This window comes from Phodopus roborovskii, unplaced genomic scaffold (assembly GCF_943737965.1).
Source record: "Phodopus roborovskii unplaced genomic scaffold, PHOROB, whole genome shotgun sequence".
Lineage (NCBI taxonomy): Eukaryota > Metazoa > Chordata > Mammalia > Rodentia > Cricetidae > Phodopus > Phodopus roborovskii.
Window position 1 is genome coordinate 32,257,125 of NW_026126540.1, and position 27,840 is coordinate 32,284,964.

At 46.1% G+C, this 27,840-nt stretch overlaps 1 protein-coding gene across 1 annotated transcript; it reads right to left on the reverse strand.

The window, feature by feature from the left end:
- Positions 1-27,834, reverse strand: Atp1a1 (ATPase Na+/K+ transporting subunit alpha 1). Its single transcript, XM_051198729.1, has 23 exons — positions 27,556-27,834; positions 18,304-18,414; positions 17,480-17,539; positions 15,666-15,869; positions 15,038-15,151; positions 14,611-14,745; positions 14,362-14,479; positions 13,728-13,996; positions 13,123-13,321; positions 12,285-12,394; positions 10,405-10,539; positions 9,734-9,926; positions 8,452-8,627; positions 7,310-7,446; positions 6,235-6,385; positions 5,595-5,763; positions 5,326-5,480; positions 4,802-4,925; positions 3,564-3,709; positions 3,314-3,444; positions 2,681-2,782; positions 631-722; positions 1-354 (listed from the first exon to the last, which is right to left on the reverse strand). The coding sequence occupies exons 1-23, from the start codon at positions 27,565-27,567 to the stop codon at positions 326-328; spliced, it is 3,072 nt and encodes a 1,023-aa protein (XP_051054686.1). The 5' UTR covers positions 27,568-27,834; the 3' UTR covers positions 1-325.
- Between the last annotated feature and the right edge of the window lie 6 nt (positions 27,835-27,840).

Sequence of the window (27,840 nt, forward strand, 5' to 3'; positions counted from 1 at the left end):
TTCCATTATAATAGCCATCTTTATTTGTAAAAATCCAGATATAAAACGTAATCTTTCAGTCTTTCCAGGTTTTCCTTTTTTACAAAAACAAAAAGGCACATATAAACCTTCCCCACTGTCGTTCCTGTACAGGGTGTTTTCAGGCAGCCCTCCCCCCGCCCCCCGTTACAGCTACATGCTTCATTCCAGGACGTCTGGCTCCCACATGCTTTGGTGCTTTCCTACCAGGGTAGAGTTCCGAGCTCCAAGACTTGAAGTACACAAAGAGGGGGTGGGGGTGGGTGCAGTGTGTGGCACGATGCTCCACGGCGTGCAGGGCAGTGGGCTAGTAGTAGGTTTCCTTCTCCACCCAGCCTGAAAGAGAGGGGGACATACAGTGAGGCCTCTTTAGAGAAAACCAGGGCAGTGACTCCCTAAGGAAATGTGTGTGTACGAGACCTCAGTTGTAGCAAATTAGCTCTCTCCAGGACTACTGTGTTATTATTAGGTTTATATCAAGATTTTTTTTTTTTACATGAAGTTTGGTTTGTACTTTTTAAAGTATTAAAAACCGTGATCTGTACTGCCCTTAATTGAATTCTGTGTGAAGACATGTATCGGGACTCGAAGGAAACACGGACGCTCACTCACCGCCAGGGCGTCGCCTGATGATGAGCTTCCGCACTTCATCATACACGAAGATGAGGAGGGAGTAGGGGAAGGCACAGAACCACCAAGTAGGTCTGCAAACAGAATAAGTTACCAGATTAGACACACATGAACCACTTCAAAGGAAGTCAGAGAATGTGAACGTCTCCAAAATGATGAGGACACCATCAGCTCTGGGGTCATTCACAGGTTCCCCTCCACCACCAGGCCTGGGGCTTCGGAGGCCAGCCTGCATTTCATAAGAATCAGGCTGAGCTGATTGTATTTTTCTGCTGACAATATGAAAGCGACTGAACATTTTCTTTCTCCTTTTCCATAAGTGCTTAAGTTCCCAAGTGCATTTGTCTCCTGCCTTGGCATTTGCAGACAAAGAACCAACCAGTGTGGGTCAGACCTAAACTTGGTCTCTGGCTGTGGAATATGGGAGGACCAGCTGTGTGCTTTGAGTTCCCAGATCTGGGGAATAAGAGAAGTAGAGCCCTGACAGATGAGAAAGGTCTTCAGGGGTACTGGGGAGGCTGCCACAGGCTCAGGGCAGCCTCCTGCAGGCACCAGGCTTCCTTGACTACAGGATCCTGGGTAAACAAAGGAGGAAGGATGGTGGCCCTGCCAGCTTTGCAGTCTCCACCCTTCCTATATGCCATAAACAGCAGTGGAAAGGTGACCTCGCTGCCTCCGCCAGAGGAACAGAAGCACCGACCACATTGAGTAAGAGTTATCAGGAACAAGTCAGGTCACAAAAGGTCCGAAGTGCCTGGAAAATGACAAAGTTCTGAGGCTCTACTCTTCCTCACTGGGACTTCCCAGCTAGCTGTTTAGAAGCCTGTGACCTCTTCTACCCTCCTCCCATTCAACAAGGGCTCAGGCCAATATAATCCAAGTTGGACATTTCTTACATCTGATGCTTTGAGGAATACTATGGAACCTAATACAAAAAGACACTGTGGCCAAAACCATAAAGATTATTATCTGGTGAGCAGAAATTGCAAGCCAACAAAGAGACAGGAAAGCCCAGGACCAGGAGGGCAAGACCACATGGAGATAAGCACCAAGGACTTCAGCCCCAAAGGACCATTGGGTTTAATGGGTTGGGAGGGAACATGCTTACCAAAGACAGAGGCAGAGAGGGCAATAGTGATCTGGTCTGCCATGGGCTTGGACAGGCTGTGACACACCCTGGATGCCAGTCCCACCTTGCATCCCAGGCTATGTCTGTACACACTTGATGTGGTCAAAGGGTATTGACTCAAAGATGAGGTCAGTGGAGGGAAGTGTTGGCAAGAGGCCAGCATGAAAGATGGTCCAGATGAGTCTAAGCAATGTGAGGGGTAGGTGGAATTCAAGAGACTGATGCTCTCAAAGGATCTTGTGTTGGAAGAACACCATGTTCTGCAGCTCAACATGTTTAATCAAGTTGTAGCTGCTCAACCTCAACCAGTTACTGGATAGCAGTGAACACACGTGCAAGTTTCCACTGGCTGCCAGACATCATGGTGAACTTCATATATTAAAAACTGAGGCCTAAGAGAAGCACAAAGTCATTCTCTATGTTGAAGGATGCTCTGCTTCTGAACACAGAACAACCTGGTGATGTACTTTCTAAACCTCAGCTCCACCCATGACTGACAAGGGAGCCCCGATCCTCTATAAACTCCTGTGGAGTCTTCAGAAAGGTACAGAAGTGATACATGACTGGGTCAAGCAAACGGACTCAGGCCTGAGTCTCCAAAGTCCAGAACAGCTCTAGGTGGCTGGACTGGAATAGCACAGGACCCGAGGGCTCAACAGTTTGCTGCTGAGCAATTTGAAGGAACCAGAGCTTATGCAGTCTCACCTTGGGCCAAATCCTTGGCCCAGGCAGGTCTTGATTTGCCGGTCTGCTTTGCTGGCAGATCTGGCTTTCCTACCTTCCAGTGCAGAGGAATTCTTACTCACACTACCCAGAAGCCCAGCAGGAACAGGCACATGGCATGAGGGGAAAGGCCACACAAACTATGTCCACACCTTTTGGAATGCAAGAGGCCCAACTTACTTGAGGGGATACATCCTAAGGGCGGCACCCATCCCAGGGCAGTAGGACAGGAAAGCAGCAAGGGCCGTCTCTTCAAAGAGGCCAAATATTAAGATCTTGTTCCTAAAATTCAAGGGAGACCAAAGTTTACAAGTTACAAACACAGATTTCTTTTTTACTATGTTCGTTCTCTCTCTCTCTCTCTCTCTCTCTCTCTCTCTCTCTCTCTCTCTCTCTCTCTCTGTGTGTGTGTGTGTGTGTATGTGTGTGTTTGTATGTGTGTGTGATGGCAGACCAGCACCTAAGTATGAGTTGTCAGCAAGATCTGAGGGCAGGATGGGGAAGGCCGAGCATTCTACTCTGTGGGTGTGCCCAGCATTTTGAGATTGCAACATCTTTTCATCTACAAAGCACAGACTTGAGAACAACAGGTTGTGTGGAGGACTAGGAAGAAAAACCTTTAAAAAAAAAAAAAAAAAAAAAAACAAAACCTTTAAATAAGCTTAAGACTTTGGGGTGGGCTCTATTCACAGGCATCTTGAGTGCAATGCAGGCTGGACACAGCTGGTGGAGAGTCCAGGAACTTGGGCATGGGTGTCAGATGCTCAGTTTATTGTGAAGGCACAGGTCCTTTCTGTGCCGTTTACAACTTACTTCATGCCCTGCTGGAAGACAGAATTCCTTCTGGTCTTGCAGATGACCAAGTCGGCCCATTGCACCACCACAATACTGACAAAGAACGCTGTATGGCAGGTGAACTCCACGATCTTCCTCTGCTCGTAGGTCTGAAAGGTGAAGCAGGCACCTCAGCCCTGGCTCCTCCCCAGCACAGCTAATGGCAGCACTGTCAGTCCTCATGGCTGGAGGAGCTCTGGCTTCCATCCCAGTAAACACAGTTACTTACCCACTGCTGCCCGTAGCTGTCTTCCACATCGTTGACCCAGCGGTCATCCCAGGTCTCTCGGATGCCCAACAGGTGAAAGGGGAGGAAACCGTTCTCAGCCAGAATCACAAAGTAGGTGAAGAAGCCCCCCAGGGCCTGGATCATACCTATGTTGGAAAAACCACCTGAGTGCTGACCCTCACTCAAGCCCCTTACTCCACACCACCAGCCCAGAAGTCCCAGAAAGACATGCCAGCCACCGTCTCTTGTGGGCTGAGGGCTGGGAGGGAGCATGTGGACTCACTGGGCTCGAGGCCCCTCTGCTTTCAGAGAGTTGGAAGACACGGAGGTCTTCTTAAAACACTCACTTCTCACGCCATCAGCTGCATCCATCAGGGCACAAACCTTACAAGAAATCAGCTTTCCTACTTTTTAATCTAAAAAATTATGACCTCTTTCCTACTTCAAGACTTCCACACACTGCCATTTTGCTAGCCCCTGAGATATCTTATGACCATCCTTTTCTCCTGTCATCTAATCCAGCCACAACACCCCAAGTTCTCCAGAGCAGAGCCATCTTTCTCCCTCAAAACTAGGTCTTCTGCAAAGATGCTAAGCGAAGCTCTCGGACAAGGACAACTGCTCTGTTGCCAGGAGTTATCGCATGGGAAGTTGGTTATAATATAATCTCTGTAAGATGCTAATCCATGTTACCTCGCCCAGGTGCTCACATACTTTACTGCTATCGAGATCAAGTCACTCATGCCGGCTTTCTCTATGTTGTCTTGAAGGAGAGGCATTAAAATGAGGACATTTGGATTTTCTATCTATCTCCCAGATCTCCTGTTGGCTGGTCACTCCAGTGGGAGATGAGGGTCAGGGAGAACTATCGTTTGGAGAGCGCCCACTGAGCAAACGTTTGATGTCAAACTCTGCATCCCAATGAGACAGAGGAATGTGACCCAGCCTCACCCCCAGGGAAAGCTGCCTGAGTTGACAAGTGCAGGCACCTGATATTCCACAGTGCTCCAAGAAGGCTGCTCCCAGTGCTTAAACAACTACAGTTTTCTTCACAGAAGGCACCAGTCAGACAGCCCAGGAGTTCTCCATGGCAGAGAGATTCCAGGGTAGTTCCCATCTACCTCGACTGCACACTCAGACTTGAACTTGGGACCTGACTCTTATCACAGCCTATCCCAGACAGAGAATATCCCTTCAGGCCTTTCCTGGTGCCTGCTCCACACAGTGACACGGCTTACCGATCTGTCCATAGGCCATGCTGATCAGGCGCTCATTCACAAGTTTGTCAGTTTTAGGATTTCTGGGCTGTCTCTTCATGATGTCACTCTCAGCCTGTTCATAGGCCAGGGAGATGGCGGGAACCTAGAGGAGGTGAGGCAGGACAGAAGTGGCATTATGAACTTTTTAATCACAAAACTCTTGCTCCCTCTAAAAAAAGATTCTATTTATATGTGTGTGCGTGCTGAGTGAAAGGCCTGGCAGGCACTCTTAACCTGAGTCATCTATCTAGCCTCTTGTCTTTTTTTTCTGAAATTTTTTGTTGTTGTTGTTTTTAAGTACATGGAACAGTATTAGGGAATCCAACGTTTTCTTAAGTAAAATTGTATAAAAGTGAGAATTCTTTCCTGGTAGGCAAATGTGGATAATTGCTCTGAAAACAATGGGCACTGAGCCAATGATGCTGAGGCGGGAACAAACCTGAACTGGTAGCAGCATATGGGAACATATTACCACTACACATGTGGCCAGGACAGTCACGTACCATGTCAGTGCCCAAGTCGATGCAGAGGATGGTCACGGTCCCCAGGGGCAGCGGAATGTTTGCAATAATAAATATCAGGAAGGGGGTGATTTCTGGAATGTTACTGGTGAGCGTGTAAGCAATGGATTTCTTCAAGTTATCAAAGATCAGACGACCTAGAAAAGCAAGATGTTCTCATTGTGCAGTTGAAGAGACAAGAAAGCAACATGAACACACTGTTCCCAGAGACTCCACTGCCTATTGGGGGAGCCCCTTAAAAGTGCCCTCACCTTCTTCCACTCCAGTCACAATGGAGGCGAAGTTGTCATCCAGAAGGATCATGTCAGCAGCTTGTTTGGACACATCTGAGCCAACAATTCCCATGGCAACCCCAATATCTGCTTTTTTCAAAGCTGGAGAGTCATTGACACCATCACCTGTGACGGCCACAATGGCACCCTGCCCAGAGAAGAGATGGGTTAATAAAGCCCCATTTCTTTGCAGGGATGAAGTGACAGGAGAGAGCAGATTACAGATGCCCTTCTCTCTCGCAGAGGCTGCACAGAGTCTCAGCACCATCTTGGCCTGGTACTTACACAAAAACCCTCCCATCAGGATGAAGGGGAAAAATGACCAGTATATTCTCCCTGGTGAGTAGCACTGGAGGGGAGGGTCTTCTGGCAACCTCCACTTCCACTGAAGACACTGGGACCCCACTCTGCTGTTCCCGGAGACTCCACTGGGCCTTAGCTCTGGGCTATAGTATGGACTGGCCACAAGGTTCTATCACTACATCATGGCTGAGTCACTCTGCCTATGCCTGGAACTCTTCACCACACAGACACAAAGAGCCCATTCTTTCCACTTCTGCTCTCTGCTGTCACCAACAGACCTTAGGGCCTAATGCCCTGGCCCTTGCAGCCCACTGACCTGCCTCTGGCAGCCCTCCACGATGATGAGCTTCTGCTGAGGCGAGGTTCTGGCAAACACAATCTCTGTGTGGTACCGCAGAATGTCATCGAGCTCCTCAGAGGTCATGTCCTTTAAGTCACTGCCGTGTACTACACAGGCTTTGGCATCTCTAGAATTGGGATCAGGAAAGTAACAAGAGGTCATTATCCATTCACCAACACTTCAGAAACAGAACTATTCCATCACTTAAGAGCTGGTCTCATTCAGCATTTACAGACTGTCACACAGGTCGCCCACCCAAGGCTCACAGCCACCTGTGGCAGGCCTGCTTGCTGCCTTCCTCCCCCCAACCCTGCCAGACAGACTGAAATAACACCAACACACTTTTAGAAATGGCAGAGCTGAGAAAAATGTTTCTTAACCCAAATTAGGGTGAGAAAACCCTAGACCATAACAGAATGAAAACAAAACTAACCTGTCTCCACTATCTGCTTGTTAGCTGTGTGTGTGTATATATATGTATGTACATGTGTATGACATGTCTACACAGGAATGCATGCCAAGCCACACGTGTGGAGGTCAGAGAACAACTTTTACGTGCAGACATGTTGCAGGCTTCCAACTCAGGTCATGAGGTTTGCATGGCAAGCGCCTTCACCCTCTCAACTGCCTCACTGCCCTTCTATTATCCATGTTTTACTTTAATACTACTATCTTCCCTCCTTTGCCTGAGTTAACTGAACAGTTATTCTTTCTGATTTATTTTCTCCGTGAGAACCTGGAAACTGAGTAGACACTAACAGTTTAGTGGCTAACAGCTTTGGATCAGAAGTCAGACCAGACTATTTATCATCCAATGTCACCAGTTCTGGACACTCTGAATACCTCTAAGCCTCTACTTCCAAGTTCTGCATGACATCATTACAAAAGCACTCAGAACAGCAAGCACCATGTGGGTTAGTGTGGCTTTCTCCCTACGAACAACAAAGTCACATTCTAGTAGGGCAAGTGCATTCCCTACTCCCTTGTTGCAAGCCAAGAAGCAAATCATCCCAGATCCAAGAAGAGACTATATTTAAGCTTCCTGCTATACCTGGGGTTCACCTGGTTCACTGGAATGTTGAGGCGGGCAGCAATGTCTTCCACAGTTTCATTGCCTTCTGAGATGATACCCACACCCTTGGCAATGGCTTTGGCTGTGATTGGATGGTCTCCTGTAACCATGATGACCTGGAACAAATAATCAGATAATATGTACCAACTTACCAGAAATATAAACATGTATTTACAGAAAGAAACCACAGCCCAAACCAAGATTTTTATGACACATGATCACATCATATTTTATTTACCATATTTAACAGAAACTAAAAATCCAATTTTAATAAGACCATTAAAAAAAAAAAAAAAACAAAGAAAAAAAGGAAGGAAGGGAGGGAGGGAAGAAGGAAGGAGGATGAAAACCTAATCTTGGCAGGACTGTATAGGTAAAGGTGTGAATACTGCTGCTGGTGAGTTCTTTCATACTCACACAATTCTGAAGGAGAACAGTTCCAGATCTTATTTTAACTGTGTATATGAGCTTGTGTTGAGGGGTGAGGGACAGCACAGTGAGGGAATCCTTGGAAGCCAGAGGCATCAGATCCCCTGGTGGCTGAGTCACGGGTGTCTGTGAGCTGCATGGTGTGAGGTGCTGGGACCCAAACTCAGGTCCCATGCAAGAGCAGTTAGAACTCTTAACTGCTAAGCCATGTCCTCAGCCCATGTTCCTCCTTGTTTTAACACTTAGGAAAATATCCCTTAAGAGAAACAGAGTACTCAGAGAATAATTTCTATCAATGAAGTATTTTTTTTTAAGTGTGAAAACAGTGAAAATGACAGGGTAAATACAACACAACACTGAGCCCCCAGAAAAGACAGACAGAGAATAAGTCACTGAAAAGTCCGAAAACAACAGGGATGCACCATTTACTACATTCCCAAACTTAAACCTCAATTTTCATTTACAACATTTGTGTTTCTTTTATCAAAAGTGAGGTGCTTTTCACCCCCAACTTCACATCTGTTCTTTACCAACATTTTAATAGTGTCTGGTCCTTCAGGGTTGCACCCAAGGCTTCGGCAATGAGAAATCGAAAAGCACCCTAAGAGAAAGTAGCTGCCTAGATTTGGGAAGCATTCACAGGCAGGGACCCACAGCTCTGTGATGGCGCCAACCATACACTTAGATCCTACCTTAATCCCAGCACTGCGGCATTTGCCCACGGCATCAGGGACAGCAGCTCGAGGAGGGTCAATCATGGAGATAAGACCCACAAAGCAGAGGTTATCCACAGGGAAATTGACTTCATCAGTGTCAAACTGGAAGCCTTCCGGAAACTGTTCATCAGGCAGAAGGAGGTGGCAGAACCCTGAAAAGGATGGCGGGGTACCGGGTTAGGGTTTTAAGTGCTGTAGGCAGTGAGGGGACAGGATGCTTAATGTGGACGAGCCTACTTTAAGAATAACACAGAGTCAGTGAAATGAAACAAAAATGGCTGGAGGACAGAATCCACACAGAAGAACTATCATCAAGGGACAGGAGTATTCAATGTGGGGAACACTGGACTGACAACACTAGTTTTTAGAACCAGCCCATTAGGCTGCTCAGCATCTATGCAATTGTGTCTAGCTACCTCATCTGGGAAACTGAGGGCATCTCTTCGTGCATTACTGAGCACCAATGTGGGCATTCATAGGAGCTACCTTGAAGAGGAATGCAGAACAGATATCCTGCTGTAACTGCACCAACTAGTTGTATCATTTTAAGACACAAAGGATATTACAGACTTTGCCCTCAGTACTGTGTGATGCTCACAATCACCTGCTCAGTGAGTGCGACAGTAGGTGCCGTGCAGGTTCACGAAGAATTTAGCTTTCTTAAAGGGGTTGGGGGAAATCCAAAAGCAAAGTGACTTCAGAGAGGATGCTAATTAATATTTTATTTGGGCAGACAAGTGAGAGAAACACTGCCTATAGGTTAGTTTTTCAGGAAAGGGTGTGACCCAGAGAACTTGACCAAGTGATCAGTTCTCAATTATCCCATCAGGGAGAAGCAAATAATGGATCTGTATCTATCAACACACAAAATACTGTAAGAGTCACTCGTCCAGATACATTGGACAGTGGAAAAAAATGAATGTCTAATCAAGAGCTGCCAGGCTAAAACAGATAGGAAGCAGCCTGGCATTTGTTTGCTGCCATTCCATGCACAATCCCAGGTTAGATATTAAAACCCACCCCACACTGACCATCATGAGGCCACAGGTGTAAGTCCGGGTCAGCAGCAAATCAAGACTCTGTTTCCCAATATAGCCAATATGTCTCTACCAGTTATTGCTTTAATCAATATAAGCCAAAAGGAAAAAAAAAAAAAAAAAGCAAGATTGCCCCAGAAAGAATTAAAAGAATGTAAGTAATGACTGTGGCTGTCTATGACAAAGCTGTGCTCAGAAGCCATAGGCAATCGCCTACATACCTAGCACACGCTCTCCAAGGCCTCCCAATTCCAGGTATGCATTTTGAAAGGCATCTTTCAGTTCATCATCCAGTGGCTGCTCCTTGCCGTGGAGGAGGATGGAGCTGCAGCGGTCCAGGATCCTTTCCGGGGCACCCTTCATCACCAGCAGGTGTTTAGGCTCAGATGTGTTTGGGTTCTTGTGAATGGATAACTGTGAAGATTATTTAGGAAGAAATATTAGGTGGCTGCACATGGCAGTTCAGGGAGAAAAAAGCAGGCTCTCCTAACTAACTAGTATGCACTGTAAAACAAGCTAAGACATCCTTTCTGAACCTGTACATATCTCATGATACATGTTGAATGCTACAAAAGAAGAGCGAGCACTGTGCTGTAGGCCTAAGTTTACACGTGAACACATATATGTGCATGCTCACAGAGACAATCCTCCTGAACTATCCGAGAACCAAGGTGATGATAACACTTGTGCACACAGATTCTCCCTCCCCTATCAGCCCCCAACAGCATTCTGAGGGAGGTTTCACTTGAAATACTGATACTCAAACAGAAGGAGACCTCTGCATTTAAAGGGAGATCTTGTAGGACCCGAGTGGAGACCGTCTCTTCCTCTAGCTCATCTCTCCCAGCCTAACCTCCCCCTTGTCCCGTGCGACCACCACAGTTCCACACACCTGGTATTTGTTGGTGGAGTTGAAGGGAATCTCCACTATCTTGGCGTATTTCTCCCTCATCTCCATCACGGAGCCACAACAGACCTCAATGCACTTTAAGAGCGCCGACTCAGAGGCATCTCCTGCAACTGCCCGCTGGGAACAGAGACAGTCTGTTAATGCCCTGGAAAGGCTGATTCACAAGGCATCACGGGGAAACAGAAAGAGCTCTGAAAGCACTCCAATCTTGTCAGTGGCAGAGAAAACAGGTGAGGAGTAACGCACACCAGGCAAGTCTAAGCTCCTTTTCCCACAGCCGCATCAGCTGCAGGTAAAAGGGTGCCTGGAGGCATCGCCAGCACATCCTCCCAACCTACTGCAGTCTGCCTTTACCTTCCTCAGGCCTGCTAAAAAGCCTCGAAGCCAATACTATTCACAACTGAACACTCCTGGTTCTAAGTCTGAAAAAAAGGAAAAAACCTAAAGCAAACACTTGTACTAGCACTCATTGGCCCAGACTTTAAAGTAAAAAAGGGCTCAGGGTTCAGACAGGCAAACCGTATCAAGGGCAAATCAAAGGGCTCTGCGCTCTTAACCTAATCCAGTGTTGTTAGCAGCTCTGACAGTAGCACAATCAGCTGGCATTTTAGTGGCTGTCTTCACTTTGGGGACACATACCTCTGTTTTCCATGATCTACTTACTTATACTGTCACACAACTATCTTGATCTATTAAGCTGTTCTATACAGGTAAACCTTTTAGACCTCTGACATAAAAGCCTGGACACTCAGGTGAGCAAATGAATGCTCACAGGAACAGCAACCCTGTGTAAGAAGGGTGGTGGTGACGATCATTTTAAGAAAAATAAAAATAAAAGCCAGCTATTGAACAGACTGAAGTTACTTCCAGGAACCTTCTTAGGGAGGGGGTAGTAATGCTATTGACACAGCTCAGTTACCCACATAACTTCAAACATTTCTTAAATAATCTACCTAGTTTTGTTTTGAAGTCAGGAGAGATAGAAAATGCTACTCTGAGGTAAGGGAAAGCACAAAGCAGCCATCTTCAGTATGACTCCCAAGACAAACAGTATCACTCTTCAATCAATGTCAGGCCAACAGAAAGCAAACTGCCTCCAAAGGCTAAACAAAGCCTAGCCTCAAAAGAGATGCCACCTCAGGTACATTGAACTACACTTCACAACTGGGTTTATTCAGAAAACTCCCACAGGCAAGTAGCTTCACAGAGGACAGAAGGAGCCCAGGCAGCCTCCTTGACATCTGTAGCCCATGGTCCTTCTGAGATTACACTGTCAGCTGAGTGGCACAGTTCATTTCCAGCCTTTTCAGACTTGGTGAGTACTCCAGGAAGCTGAGACCATGCTTGATCTTATTTCTGCATCTTTAGTAAGCAAGCTAAGAACGAGTACGATAAGGGAAGTAGCTGGGCTATTTTAAGAACATAATGGCTTAAGGGATCTATTGGAATCTGGTGTATCTGAACCTGCAAACACAATCAAGAGTCACTAAAGCAATCTCACTGCCCCCTTGGTTAGGTGCTTTCATAGGAGCAGGGGCAAAACTGGTCTGCTTAGGGTTTCCACCAAGACTCTCTCTCCTCGTCACCACCTCACTCAGGCAGAATTTTACTTTCTTTTCCCCCTCCCCCCAATTAATATGGATTGTGGCCACTGAAAGCATATCCGAGCTGCAGGCAACACCATCTTTGCTAGATGGAGCAAAGACTCCTACACAATGATCTCAAGCAATGTACAGTAAAGTTGTTTTCCTACACACAAAGGTAAGGTGCTGTTTAGAAAAGATGTGGCAGTTCTTATGTGATGACCATACCCTCACCCCTCACCCCCACCCCACACAAGCAAGAGTACCCCTGGGGTATACCTTAAGAATAGGCAGGTTTTCTTGGTTTGCCTGAAACACTGCCCTGTTACAGAGACCAGCAATTCTGGACAGGGCGAACCAGGTGGCTGACGTCTTGTCAAAGGAGACACCTGATGGAAGCAAGAAAGCATGACAGGAAAAATGATGGGCTGGCTTCTTAAAAATTAGTAATGTACAAATGTATGTTTCTCTGTGTGTGTGCCAGCATGATTTTACATGTCCCACAAGCATGCAAGGGCTCGGATAGGCGAGGAAGACTCAATCCCCACTAACAGGGGTTATATGCAGATCTGAGTTGCCTGGACATAGGCTATGGGAATCAAACCCAGGTCCTCTGTAAGATCAGCAAGAACTCTTAACTGAACTGTCTCTCTAGCCCCAAGACTTAACGCTGAATGTGCTTCCATTTGCAAGTTCTATTAAAGCTCCACAAAAATCCAAAACGATACATCTCACTTCCTAATCAGACACATTAGCTTGTAGTGGTTCTCAATCATATGCATGGGAAAATTAACTTTTCTATACACACGCACACACATGTACACTCTACCCAACAATAAATATCAAACTAAAAAAGCAAAACACTGTTATGAGCTTAATTAAAAAAAAAAAAAAGCAAGTGGGAAGATGACTCAGAAGATAAAGGCTCTTGCTGCCTGCATGATGAGATCTGGACTTGATCCCTGGAACCTAAATGATAGGAGAGAACAGATTCCTGCAAGCTGTCCTCTGACCTCCACACGTGTGCAATAGAACACCTGTGCCTACACATGCACAAAATATATATAGCAAGGCAAGCAGGTGCTGCAGTGTTGCAGTGCGAGGGGTCCAATCTTACCACTCTGATTCTCCGTGGTGTCAGCTTCATGGATTTGATTGTCAAACCACATGTGGGCTACTGTCATCCGATTCTGAGTCAGAGTTCCAGTTTTGTCTGAGCAGATGGTAGACGTGGACCCCAAGGTCTCCACAGCTTCCAAGTTCTTGACCAGGCAGTTTTTCCTTGCCATGCGCTTGGCAGTGAGTGTCAGGCATACCTAGAGATGGGACAGGCAAGAGAGGACATCACTCAGCCGCATCCTAATGCAGAAGTCATTCGTCTAACCGTCTGAAGTCATGATGGTCAAACTTCATGAAGATGCTGGGAACTCATCCCCCCAAAATGTAATAAAAATAACAGAATTTATCAAGTAGATCCTCCATATTGACCTCCAAATTATTATTTTCCTACATTGCCCTGAGCTGGACTACATGATAATGTAAGAACATAACGCTATGTTTTTGGGTTTCTGATAAACCTGGGCTAAGATTTTCTCTGTTAAGGTTTACCACGTGATATGGGACAGACAAATACACAACATAGAAGATAGAAACTATGGCTGGCCCATGCACCCACCCAAGTGGATCTGAGTGATGATGACTGCTGCTGACCCAGCATCTTACCGTGACAGTGGCCAGCAATCCTTCTGGCACATTGGCTACGATGATACCAATGAGGAAGATGACAGCTTCCAGCCAGGTGTACTCAAGGATCAGGGAAAGGATGAAAAAAGAGACCCCCAGGAACACGGCCACGCCTGTGATGAGGTGGATGAAATGTTCGATTTCTTCAGCAATGGGTGTCTGGCCACCTTCCAGTCCAGAAGCAAGGGTGGCGATTCTGCCCATCACGGTTCGATCCCCGGTGTATACAACGATGCCACGAGCAGTTCCTTGAGAGAAGGGGAGGGGGAACTATGTCAGCTAGAGGCCAAGTTTCCAAGGGACAGAATACACACATGTAGACTTCTGTCTTTAAAAAAGTCCAGCTCTCTGGGTAACTTGCTGTCTGTCTTAAAGCAGAGTCCTAGGTAAAGGGACTGCCAGGAGGGCAGAGGCCACTGGCCTGCCGCTATCAAAGGCTACAGAGAACTGTGGGAAAGAAGGGAAGGATCTTTGGGCTTTCCTCTTTGCTCTGTGCTTCAAGAAGCTGAGAGTCCAGAGACAGCAAAGAAGGAATTGTGCCTATCTAGCCCCTCATCCCCCAAAGACCACCACAAATACTAAGTCATGCAATGGAGTGCCTTAGACAGCCTACCTTCCACACAGTTGGTTGAGAAGAAGGCAATATTCCTCGTCTCCAAGGGGTTCTCGTTGGTGAAATCTGGGGACCGAGTCTGGGGTTCTGACTCACCCGTGAGAGAGGAGTTATCCACCTGAGTGTGAAGAGAGTAAGTGTAGGGTGGGTACCTGGGCTCACCACGGGCTACTGTGAATGCCCTGTGACCCTCAGTTCATCCTGCCCACTGAGCAGAGCTTGCCAGGAGAGGTCTCCTGGAAAACCTACCTTGCAGCCGTTTGCAGATATGATTCTGAGATCAGCAGGGATTCGGTCTCCACCTTTCACCTCTACCAAATCCCCAACTACGACATCTTCTGCATTGATGCTCATCTTCTCGCCATTGCGAATCACAAGCGCTTGCTTTGGACGGGAAGATGGTTGACACCATTAGATGGATCCCAACAAAGCAAGGGTAAAGTTCAAAATAAGGAAACCAAGTTACAAGTGAACTTATCCCAAGTTACCTGAGCCTACTGCAAAGACACTATACATTCATTATACAAAACACTGCAGCCACAACAGTTACCTTAGAGCCATTCCCACTAGATATTACTCAGACATCACTTCACTCCTGGAATATCTTCACTTCACATTAACTTATGTTGTGACAGCTGTCAATCTCCTCAAAAAGGAAGGACAAGGTAGACGGTACCTGAGGGACCATGTTTTTGAAGGATTCCATGATCTTGGAACTTTTAGCTTCTTGATAGTAGGAGAAACAGCCAGTTATGATTACCACAGCTGAGAGCACCACACCAAGGTACAGCTGGAAGGGAGCAGACAAGGCTTGTTAGGCCCCAGGGCTTTCAGCACAGCAGTGGGAATACTTCACACAGAATAAAAAGCAGATCTGGAGAGGTCATGATTGCAGAAATAGGGAACTCACACCTTCAAGTTTACCTCTGGAGCCTGTGGACTGGTGTGTGTGTGAGTGTGTGTGTGTATGTATGTATGTATGTATGTATGTATGTATGTATGTAATGAAATCAATTACAGGCCTCTAGCCACTCACTTGATGAGGCTTTTGCCAACATTCTAGGTGAATCTATTTCTCCTGCTTTATTTATTGAAACAATGATATCATTCCCAGAACTTGTGAAGAGTAAACTTTTCTAGACTAGGATAATATGCCTAAGTGAAGAGCTAAACTCTGCCATCTAGGAGTGGCAGCCACTGCCATCAGAGCTCTGGAGGACCCAGAATGGAAGAAGGGTAAGTGTGAACAAGGGACACAGGACAGGGTTAGGAGTCAACGGTGCCCCTGTAACTATACAACTTACGTCATCATTCGGTGGTTCCTCTTCTGTAGCGCTTCGGATGCCGTAAGCCAAGAAACAAAGAATGGCTCCAATCCACAGCAACATGGAGAAACCCCCAAACAGCTGCCGGCAGAATTTGACCCATTCAGGAGTAGTGGGAGGGGGTGTGAGGGCATTGGGGCCATCCCGGGCCAGGATCTCAGCAGCCCTCGCAGGTGTTAAGCCCTGAGGAGTAGAGAGGCACACATCAGATAGACCACACCAGTGTTTATAAGCCATCATGATCTCCTAATAACAAGAAGTCCACAGCAGCAATAGGTAAGAAACAGACTCTCAGCTGTAAAGCCAGGTGAAGCCTAACAGCCTAACCCCCACACCCCAAAATAAGCAAGGGATTCCAGCAGACAAACAAAACCCATTCCCTTAGAAATCTGTAATAGCCTAAGACCTCATTTAAAATTCTTTTTAAAAAGGAACCAAGGAAAATCTAAATCAGGTTGACTTTCCCCCCTAAGTTTTAGATCTAAAAGTTATCGATTTTAACCAACTGGTTCAGTTTTGAGAGTTTTCTGTGCATTGATCCTATGGGGGAAGGGGAAAACCTACACACAGGAGAGTAGGCATATTTTTCTGCAGGAATCCAAGCTCTTACTGAGTTAACAGCCAAGTTGTAACTACAGAGCTTCATTCTCACAATGGTAATAAAAACACTGGCCTGGCAGCGAAGGGCTCACCCACATGCACACTTCAGCTAACTCCTGGGAACCCTGTCAGTTTAACAGTGTTCACTGGAAAAGCCACTGCACAGCAGCCTGCATGGTCTAATGGGCCCCAGACACAAGACTCACACTAAGAGTGTACTATCAAAACACCAGGTTAAAAAAGGACAGGACACAACTCTGTCTAAAGTGTCTGTTGATATGCACTTGGTGTTTGTGTAACACTGGTGTCAACTATGCAGTGTGAGGAAAGAAAAGAGAAGCAGTAAGAGAAAAAGCAAGGAATTACTCAACATCCTCGTCTGACTCAAGTCCCTGCTGGGCTATTCACTGTTAGGTTAATAAAACAATGACCTAACATTTGAGCCCTATCTACACCCAAGCACTGGGTTGGGGCCTTTAACTAGCCTGCCTGATTTCATGACGCTCTCTTATTGGCTACTAACCCACTTTATAAGTAAGGGGCACACAGCACCAGAGTTTACTGACTGAGTCCTAGATAGCCCACTGACAGAAGAATACAATAAAAACAAACAAAAACATAAACAATGGGTAAAATGCTTAGAGAATAGATGGCCTGGCCTCACTACTGGCAAGAGGGTCTGCGTAGAGCAAAGCACCTCTCTGAGCCCAGGGACAGGTGTTCCAAAGGCCTAGATTGGTTCACAGAAACAGTGACATCCATGCAAGTCATTCCACTGACTGTGACTGTAAAAGTGAACGCCATCTTTTCTCAGACTACTTTTCATAGCGGTGGTAGAAAACTTAGTCAAAATCCTTTAGATAACCAAGACACAAAACACATTTTAGGGGGAAGGTATTTTTGAAATTCGTACATGTGTCGTACACATACAACAGGGTGGCACACCACCATGAGCCAGGCAAACACAGACGAAAAGAGAAGGGGCCTGGCTTCGGAACCACCTTCAGACAAGGGGATGTTAATGTCCACTCCCATAGTGTCAGCATAGAAGCCCAAGTTCTGTGCATGTCACCCAGCCAATGATGGCCACCAGTGCGCCACGCCTATAGCCTCCAAGGGCAGAACCAAGAGATGAACAAAGCACAACAGGAAAAACTACAATTCAGTATGGCCGGCTTTGGGTGAGTACATACTCGGCTCAAGTCTGTTCCGTATTTACGATGGAGTTCATCAAGGCTGAGTTTATGGTCATCCTAAGAAAAAAACAGAAATAAATAAATAAGTGAGTTTACGTTTCAACACCCATACCATCCAACCCTATTAAGTTCATCAAAGAAACTTTCTTCCCACAACTGCATAGGCTAAGCATCAATCTCACTGCTTCCTCAGGGATAGCCAATGCTGGGTGACAGAGGTCCACCAGCACCTGCCACATCAAATCAGAGAAAGTCAACAACTCTTGGAAGTCCAGATGAAGACCCTCATCTGTCCAGGTTGAGTCTAAATAGGTTAAGTCATAAAAGCCTCCTTAGCCTACAGAGGCTGCAGGTCTTCAGAGACTGTGGTACCAACCACACTTGCATTGCTTATGGATGTGGATGAAGAACCTGTTTAACTCTTTAATAGATTTTAAAATGAAGACTCCTCAGCATCAACCTCTACAACCCTGGGAGGAGGGAAACTGTTGCAAAACAAATGCTGTTATTGCTTTTAAGCCAGTTATCTAATGAAAGGGCAAGTCAGAAGCACACACTCACACACAGTTATAAGATGCAATAATTGTTATTATTTTAGTATTGTTGTTACTAGTATTTTGGTTTTTTGAGACAGGGTTTCTCTGTGCAATAATCCTGGCAGTCCTGGAACTCGTTTTGTAGAACAGGATGGACTCGAACTCACTGAAATCTATCTGCCTCTGCCTCTGCAGTGCTGGGATTAAAGGTGTGAGCCACCACTGCCCAGCTTGGTGCAATTAATTAAGAATAATCATAAACCCAATTTTCCTTCCAGCACTTACCATAGAAACTTCCTTCTTCAGTTCATCCATATCCCTTTCCTTCTTAGCCTTTTTGCCCTTTTTGTCAACATGCTCTGATACAGCTGCAGGCTCATATTTGTCTCGTCCAACCTACAAAAGGGAGAAGGGAGGAGTGAGCCCTGTGCAGTACCGGAAAACTCAGAGTTGTGTATTTTGTGTGTTTGGTGGGGTGAGTGAAAGCTATAGGGACCCAGCCTGTTGGAACAGTCACTGGGTTAATATTCATGACAACACATAAACAAAGCCATCAATGGCAGATTATTGCCACCATCACTCAAGACATCTTGTGTCCACCATAAAAATATGAAGAGAAGTAGGGAAGGTGTAACAGGCTTCAAAGAGCTTGTCAGGTCCACCTGAATTTGGTATGAACAATGGTTACAATGTTAAAATCTATTCTGCAGTCTTCCATTTTGCCCTCTGAAGGAATGAAACTATGTTTCCATCAATAATCTCCAGGAGGGTAAGGTACCTAGGAATGTTTTCACTGTGAATCATACAGACAGAGCTGAAGTCTTGGGCCCCACTACCCACCAGTTAATGAAGTTTTAGCGAAGTCACTAACTCCTAAGGTCACTTTCCCTTTCTACAACATGATAAGAACAGACAACATTAGTAAGCATGTTTGAGGACTTAATGACAAATCTAATGCCAGTCACTTTTACATTATGATTAAATTTTCACTGCAAAGACAATGAGAATGTTTAAACATCTTTAGTTCTCATATAAAGACACTAACCACATTTCATCTTCTCAGACAGAAGCAAAAAGTCTAAAAGTCCCTAATTTTTAAAAATAACACACACACAGGGAAGAGAGAGAGAGAGAGAATCCACCACATTCTGTAACCTTAAAATAAAATCCCCCAAAATGAAAGGCCCTGGAAATGTTTTGACATAAGCAGGATGCAGGAAAAGCGTGTGCGTTATCGCATAATTCACAGGATCCACCTACGCCTCTCAAAACTGGAAGAATTTTTAGAGAAAATGTTGATTCTATAGTTTAAATTTAGATCGTTCCACTCCCCCACCCTGTTTAAAGTGCTTGAGCCTATCTGCACGAAACCTGAGCTTGGTACTCTAAAATCAGTCCACAGAGCAAGAGGCCTCTCCCCTGCAGACCGCCTCTGCCCTGCAGGCCAACTCCCAGGGCGGCCTTATGCTTGCTTGGCGGCACTGTTGCTATTGTTTCATGGGTCTTTCTTCTAATTTTAAGTGATACACTAACAGCTATTCAAGCAATACCTGGGAACTCTACTGTCTACATTAAAATCTTGTTATCCCAAATGAAAACAAAACCAAAACGCTCTCAGTCATCATGCAGTAAGCAACACCTAAAATATAGCAGTCATTTGAATTTGGAAGGCTCCAAAGATAAAGCCTGCTCCGATTAATGGGTGTTGGAGATGTGGCTATTTGTGACACTATTCGACACCCTGTTACTTGACAAATAACTTCTTCCCTGAGAGCAGGACACTGGAGTCTTCATCTTATCTGTTCAGAGTGGAGAGGGGCTGAAGACAGTCAACATTCCTAACATTCTCTCCGCTATGGAGCAGCCAGAGCTCTAAGTGCCTCCCTGAGTGTGGCTCTGGTGCCAGAGTTAAGATGAGAAATCACCACATGTGCTGAATAGAAAGGAAACGAGAGGGCTTTCACCAGAGATGAGACACATTCTTTTACGTGTCTAAGGGGAATGCACAACACTCTAAAGTCATTTCACAGACTCTGACTAAGGGTTCCTTCATGCATGTGGCCAGTTTGTACTGGTTTTACAACACAGCTTATATATTTTTTAAGCAAGTTCAGTTTCATGGAAATATACCTACAAGAGAATCGGTGTCTGAACCCCCAACGCTCACTGTCTGTGTGCTTAGGTTACTCTCAGACTTCAAACATTAATCCACTCCAAAAGGCAGGAGAGAAATACTGGTGAAAGCCAGCCTTCCAAAGTTTTTATCACCCACTACAAAAGCAGTGTTTTGCCTCTACCTTCACAGCTATTGAGAGTAAAGTTGGGGAGTCTACATTCCCTAGTAGCTAACCCCCTTTATAAATTCATGCTGGTTAAGGCACAGTTTTAAATGGGGACATCTGTAAAAGGGACATGGAAAGTATTAACATGTAAAATCACTTCTTCAAATCACTTCAGTAGGCAATGTTTGTCTAAAAGAACTACGCAGCTTATTCGATTCAGTTCTTGCCCACAAGTAAAATAAGAATTTTGTGCTAGCTCTTCCTGGTGCGGATCAAGAGATACTTAGGTTCCTACGGAGACTAAGAATTGTAATTTCAAAGCTGATAAAGTATGTTTTTGTGGTATGGGGCAAGACAACATTTTTCTTATTATTTCTTTTAAAAACAAAGGTCACAGCAGGAGAGTGGTGAGGTGTTTTTCCGCGGACCTCATTGACCTTCCCACTTGTCTGGGCCCTGGGCATGTAATTTCTCCTTTCTCACTTAGAAAAGGCTGATCACTTCTCACTCAGGCCCACTGAACAGCAGAGTGACTAAGGGCAGGGATACTCCACTGAGTGGCTCCCTTTGAGTGTCTCTGAGGGAAAACATGGATGGAGCATTCAACAGGCTGTGCCATCCTCAAAAGGACAGTATGCAGGATTATTAATTTTTTCCATTCTAATTTAAGAACTAGGAAGTTGTAGCAAGAAATACTCCATGTGACACTTCAAGGCTGGCTGTGTCATTATTTCAAACTGTGCATCCTACAGATTCCACCTTCCCAAAGAACCTCAAGGAAATTTTCTACTGTTTGCTTTGGACAAAAGGAAGGTATGTTGGAGATGGAAAGAGAGAATCCTGGATGATGGGAACAATAAATCACAGATATGTAACAAGATTTCACTGAAAGACACATGCTGGCCAGTTCTTACAACATAGGAACAAGAAATCCCCATGACCTTTTGGAGCAGAAAATGTTTCTTCCTCTTCTTCAGTTAATTCATTATTTACAGGAGGAAATATGTTTGGCAAAGGTAGATGACAGCTTCAAATTTACCAATTATTACAATAAACATGATGACCACATACCCACACAATTTACACACACACACACAGTAAAATTTTAATAAGGCTCTTCCTCTCCAGTAGCCTACCACTTGAGGCCTACACAGGCACGAGAACCACCTCTGCCCTTCACAGCACCCAGGTAGCCTTCTAAGGATTCTGCTCACTACCAACACCTCTGGTTCTACAGTCAGAGAGCTCAAAAGGCCTCTTCCAGACTTCTGAAATTCCCGCTGAATTGCCCACAAGTACCTGGAAGCCCAAGATCCCAACTCACTTTAGCCAGGACAGTGGATGGTGCTTTTAACTGTGGCCCATGTCATGACTCTGGCCCTGTTACCTGTCAACTACTTGTCTTTGAACAGCCAGCCTTAGTTTCCTGATTTGTCATAACTATTAACTTAGCAAAGGAATTCTGATAATTTGGTTTGTTGAATCTGAAAACAGAACACCTAACAAAACAACATAAACAACCCCTGCACTGTGTCCAGAACTGAAAACTAAAGCTTTTGACTAGCAAGAGGGGTTACAAACATGCAAAGTAACTGCCCCAATGCTGCCCAATTCACTGCTGGCCAAGAGGGCTGTGGAGACAGAACCTTCAAATTCAATTTGGCAAACTCCATCTTGGCAGGGAAGTCTAAGACAGGCTGATCTAACTGGTTGGGACCATAGGCTCTGCCTAATTTTGGCCAACTTAGTAAAGGGGGTTGGAGGGGTAGTATCCCTCAATCTTCCTGGTTGTCACGTCAAACCTTCAAACTCAGCTCTGTCTGTAAAGGTCCTCCGCATAGTGCTGTACAAATGTCACTGTGATAACCTAGTCACCAAACACATTACTGCCATTGCTTGCTTCATATAGAAACAGCTTTCAGAGACATTTTAAAGAAAGCATCAATCTGGCCTAGTTTGCCACATTTCCAATTGCTACTAAGCCTAAGTGGTTTAGTTTAGGAATGTAGATCTTTTCTAGCTGGAGACAGGAGAGCAGGACCAAAGCCTGGGCTGGGATGGAGGACAACAGACAGCCGGGGTCCTTTAGCTGCTCCCCAGTCCACAGTGACACTTTTGAGATAGCAATTCTCTGGAGATGAGGTAACCAAGGGGGCAACCTCCCCCATGCCTCCTCTTACTCCTGAAGATATACATGCTAGAGAATGTGCTCCAGCAAGGTCAGAGCACCAGGTCTTTTGTGAACCCAGTTCAATATTTAAACTTGGACTGTAGCCCATTGGCTACAAGGATGAGAGAGAGGAACCATAGCTCCTAGCCACTGGGTTCCTCCATCCTATGGGAACATTACCTAACCTTCCTCCCCAGTGAATTCTTAACAACCTGCCAGTCCACTTCTTCTGCCAGAGTATATCCATGATCATTTGACAAAATAAATACTGTAAAGTATGTGAAGAATCACTCTATTTTAGATTTTCTTCATCTTACAAGTTCTCCTACTTACTAAAAACACCAGCCCTGTGGGACATTCTATCTCTCCAAAAGGCTTGAATGAATCAAAAAGTAATGCAGAGAGGATCATCAGTTTCTAGCGAGTCCCAATCACTCTTTAATAGGTGGCTTGAAGCCTAGGAGGCAAACTGAGTGCTGGGTTGAAGAGGGCAAGGCCCTGGCAGCCTACAGAAATGCACCCAGAGCCATGGAAGCATGACAGGGAGGATGCAAACAGACAGCCCGAGTGCCCCGAGTGCCCCAAGGCCTTAACGTCAGGAGAGCAGACTGGAAAGACAAACACCACAGCCCACGGATGACAAAATGTTACAGTGATTACTAGTCCCCAAATAATGAAGGCTCTAAAGATAAAGCCCCGAGCCAACATCAATCAACTTCTCAGATCACCAACAGAGAATGAGATTGCTGTTACTAAATGGGGTTTCAATAAAACCAGATAAGAGACAATGCCCAGATATATTTCATTGTCAAGTCACAAAGCAACTAGAGAATGAGGTGTATTGGATTTAAAAAAAAAAAAAAAAAAAACCCTTTGGCTCAGAACCCAAATAAAACCAAATCAGAGTGAAAGCCGTGAAAGTATGTGTGTGTGTGTGTGTGTAGTGCGCATTACTCTTTTCTCATTGATAGAACCTGTTATTGAAAACACCAAACCAGTAACTGTTAAGAACGTCTTATGGATTCCTGACACCAGATTTCAGCACAGCTAAGGAGGTGAGTCACACGGAGAACAGTCGCTCTGACTGCTGCCAAAGAACACACTTCCTCTCACACTCAGTTCAAGGCAATGTGAGAAAGTTGAGAAAGTTCAGCCCGGACTTTGTTAGCTCCCCCTCCATATAAATATATAAAAGAAGGTGTTTTAAAGGTGCCACACTGTAACATTCCCTTGGTAATGCACAGTAGCACCCACTAGACATATTCTCCGAGTAATCTAGAATTAGACAGGGCTGGCAGGACTGGAGAAACAGTCTGCCCAGTGCTTTGTTATCCAAACCCAGCCACTCTGATTACTGTGAGCCCATCTGATCTGACACTCGGATTTCTTCTTCAGGCCTGCGGGCTGGCAGGGGGCCCTGGGCATGGATGTTCCGGCTGAGAAATGACTATTTCATCCAATGAGACTTTCAAGAAGTGAAAAATGACCACTGACCATGGTGAAAGTCTTCACTTGGAAAGTGAAAGCTGATGATGGAAAATCCAACATGCTACTAATTGGATCCTGCCTGTGGGGCCAACAAAGAGTTGCCAGTCATATCAATGGATACTTCCCTTTGAGGGGTAGTTAACAGTGTTTCTCATTCTTTTCCAACTTTAATGTTTCTCAGGGGAAAGGAAAATTGCTCCATAGCTTTGAAAGGGCCTGGGAATCAACAGCAGCAGTTTATGAAGGTCTGTTTGGCTCACGCAGTAGTAGATGGACCACATACAGGCATGACATTCACTCTATAAACAATATGTAGATGACTCCACTTGACCCTAAGGGTGACAACTCTACATCTGGCCAGACCAGAAACTAGAGCTTCAGGGATTTTGCAAAAAACAACAAACAACAACAAAACAAACAAACAAACAAAAAACCCCAACAACAAAAAACCTGCTTGTCTTCAAATGAAAAAAAAATTTGATTCAGTTCTTTTTACAATGCTGTTCAGGGATATTTATTAATGTCTCCCTCTCATTATTGAGCTATTCTTAATAGAGGATGTGAAGGGAAAGCCACTTCTCTGTGCACTTGTTGCTAAGTAATCCTCAGGCAGTGATTTTGGAGAGTTCAGGGATGGAATGTGAGTGCCAAGCCTCTCTCTGCTTTATTGCTGGAACTACTTTTTATTCTTAAATGTGATTTTAAGTCTTAGCCCTCATCTGGATAAGCACCCTACAGGATCTTTATAAAGCTTTTTGGGGTAGGGTGAGGGATGTAATCTATCTTCCTGGGTTAGCAGCCCTATGTCCTCCTCTTCCACCCGAAGGTGAGTCATTATTGTTACAAACTTGCCAGCAGAGAACGCTACAAATTAACAAACAGTAAGCAGCCAAGACATCCAGCCTTAGAGCAAGACAGAGAGAACCTTCCAGGCAGGGAACTGTTACACTCTTACCCTGTATGACTGGCAGTCAAAAGGTGAAAGCAACCTCACACCCTCTGCCCTGTTCCCCGAGCCTCCCACGGGCTGCCCCGGGGCTCCTGGCAGGGCTGGGCCACTTTCCATTGGGAGGACTCTGCCTTACAGTGTTGAGTCTAAAGTACTAGCTTTATAGCAGCCAGTGGGTATTTAGTCACACTTAAGAGTTTAGCTCCAAAAGGGCAATTGATAGATAATGTTACCATCCAACCAGGATTTCTGCTGACATGTGTACCCCTTGTGTCACCTGAACCTGAACCTCCTTCCTGCCTGGTCTTTAGATCACTACCCATAAGCTAGAATTTCTTTTCTAGGTAACTAAGTTAATCGTAAACCAAACCCAGAGAAGTGAAGGGCTAGGGAGACCCTCCCCTTTCTCATCTTTTATAAACTTAAAAACCAAACAAAAAACCCCCAAACAAACAACAATAATAACGAGAACCTAGAAAGTCTCTTGCATTTCTAAACAATTACGATGTGCACCTTTGGTGAACTAAACTGTTGTGGGTGGTAGGCCTCATTGAGGATTTAAGCCGAATCACTGGCAAAAACACCCAATGTGGAAAAAAAGGGACAGAATCCTATTTCATCCAGGAATGATTCAGCAAGCTGGCCCTTCACTGTCTCACCAAACGTTCAGGACCCAGGCTTTGAAAACTAGTAAGAATCACCTGAAAATATCACCCATACCTAAACCCATGGCACTTGAGAAAAGGGGAGTGGGATCACAATGGCCTTAAAAATTGGCTGCCGTTAAGCTTCTGGTTAACCAATTATCAAAAGGGCTTTAGTCATCGCTCCACCCACATTTTAATCCCCATGTGGAAAAATCCCAACATTTCAGTATGAAATATTCCTCTGACCAGTTTGGCCTTCAAAGTCATTGGAAAAGACATACTACACATATATATGAATGCATGCATGCAACCTAACTAACATCTGACTTATAGGAGTACTCCAAATACCTTAGTATTGTCACTCTAGACACTTATTAGGTAGGGTCCATAAAAACTTATGTTGAACTTCTACTAAATACTCAGTTAGACTGTTTTTGTACCACTCCAGTGCATATGAGATTCATCTGCAGCCTATAGGCAAGACTCAGACTTAAACATCTGCCTGGCTTATTTATTATTACAAACACCCCAATTTCTTCTGAAAGATAACTTTAGAATTCTCCACATAAAGTCATGCTAAGAGGTTGATTATGTGCAAGCTTGAGAGCAACAGGTTGTTTAGCACCTGTTGTCACTGAACAATCATTTGACCTTGAACAAGTCACTTCACCTTCCTAGGCTTTCCTCTGTCTTTGTACTCCCTAAAAGCCACTAAAGGTCTCTGCCTGAGAAGGATACTTTTTGAGGGGAGAGGAGAGGAAAGGGAGGGTTTTTAAAGAAGAAATGGTTTATAGGGATGGTGTGACACACAGGCCAAGTTTCCATCCTGGGAAGCGGAGCAGGCCTGCAATCAGCTCTCCTCTCTGATGCTGCATAATCCCAGGCCCACCCTGGGCACTCCCACTGGCCCTACTCTCCCTACCTGGCTCAGGTCTTAGAATTATCTCCTTCAAAATCCACTTAGTCTCCAGAGAATGTGCTTCCTTCCTTCTCCCCATCTCAGTATACACACCCAGGTGCCTTAGGGCCTGCGGAGTGTCTACAGCCTGCTCGGTCAGGCAGGATGGAGTGGATTTTCGCACCTGTATTCTCATGACTGGTGCCTTTTCAACCTAGGAATTGCTACTTTCAGGGTTATTTGGGGTTATAATTTTTTATCCGCTGGATTTGAGCTGCTTTGGGGTCAGGAGCTAATTCTTCTGAGGTAGATAGGAATAATCAAGGTGGGGACTCAGCCCCGGGCCCCTCATTCCTCTCGGGAACCGCTCTTGGGTGAGAGACGAGCAGGAAACCCGCAAGGCTTTTTCTAACACCATCAACTGCCCAATCTCCAGTCCTTTGTCAGACTGACTGCACCCAGAGGCCCCGGAGGGTCAGCCTAGCTTCCTTCAAGATCATCCTCTGACATAACTCTACACACCCCTCCCCAACATTAAGACGACACACGTTTGCCAAAGGCGCATCCTGTTATAGAAAGTGGCCCATTTTGAAGCTCTCAAAAGTATACCTTAAAGGCTATCTTAGGGTTGGGAAGTCACACCCTTTCTGGCACCAGCTTTGCTGGGCCGGCTCTGCCGTAAGGGGAAGCCAGTTTTTTTTTTCCTTTGGGGGAGGGCGGTCGCCTCTGCGGGGAGCTGGCCGAGCCCCAGCGCCTCCAGGAGAAGGGAGTCTCGACCCGGAGGCTGCCCTCGCCGGCGCCGGGCCGCGGCGAGAACGGCCACCGCGAGGGGGCCCAGGCGGAGCTCCCCGGGGGAAGGGGAGGAGCGCTCCTTCCCCTGGGCACGGAGGGAGGAGGGAGAAAGGAAGCGCAAGGCGCGCGGTGAGGGCGACCGGAGGGCGCGGACAGGGCAGGCGCCCGGCTCGGAGATGCCGCCCCGGGCGCTCCCCCTCCAGGCTCGCCGACCGCGCTCAGCGCCCGCCCCCCTCCAGGGCCAAGAGACGGGTCCCCAAGCCGCTTCCTCCTTGGCCCCCTCCCGCGGCCCGGGCTCGCCCGATACTCACCCCCTTCCCCATGGTGGCGGCGTTGCGGGCCCCGCGCCGGGTCCTGTGGCTGGAGATTAGGAAGAGGAGAAAGCAGCTCCCGGCCGGGAGAGCGGGGCCGGGGGAGCCGAGAGGCGGGAACTAGGGCTGCTGCGGGAGGAAAGAGGGAGGACGGCTGGCGCCCGGGACCGAGGCCGCCGCTGCTGCCGCCGCTGCTGCCGCCGCTGCCACGTGTCCGCCTCCTCCCGCCGAGGCTCCGCGCCCCAGACCCAGCCGCAGCTCGAGCCCGCGCCTCCTCCTCACTTC

What these genes read in the sequence shown, in the direction of transcription:
- Atp1a1 (XM_051198729.1), bottom strand. An exon ending in CCTTGGAGAGCGTGTGCTAG is followed by an intron (nt 8,628 to 9,733) that starts GTATGTAGGCGA and finishes CATCCTTTTCAG; the next exon opens with GGTTCTGCCACCTCCTTCTG. An exon ending in ACAGCTACGGGCAGCAGTGG is followed by an intron (nt 3,445 to 3,563) that starts GTAAGTAACTGT and finishes TTCACCTTTCAG; the next exon opens with ACCTACGAGCAGAGGAAGAT.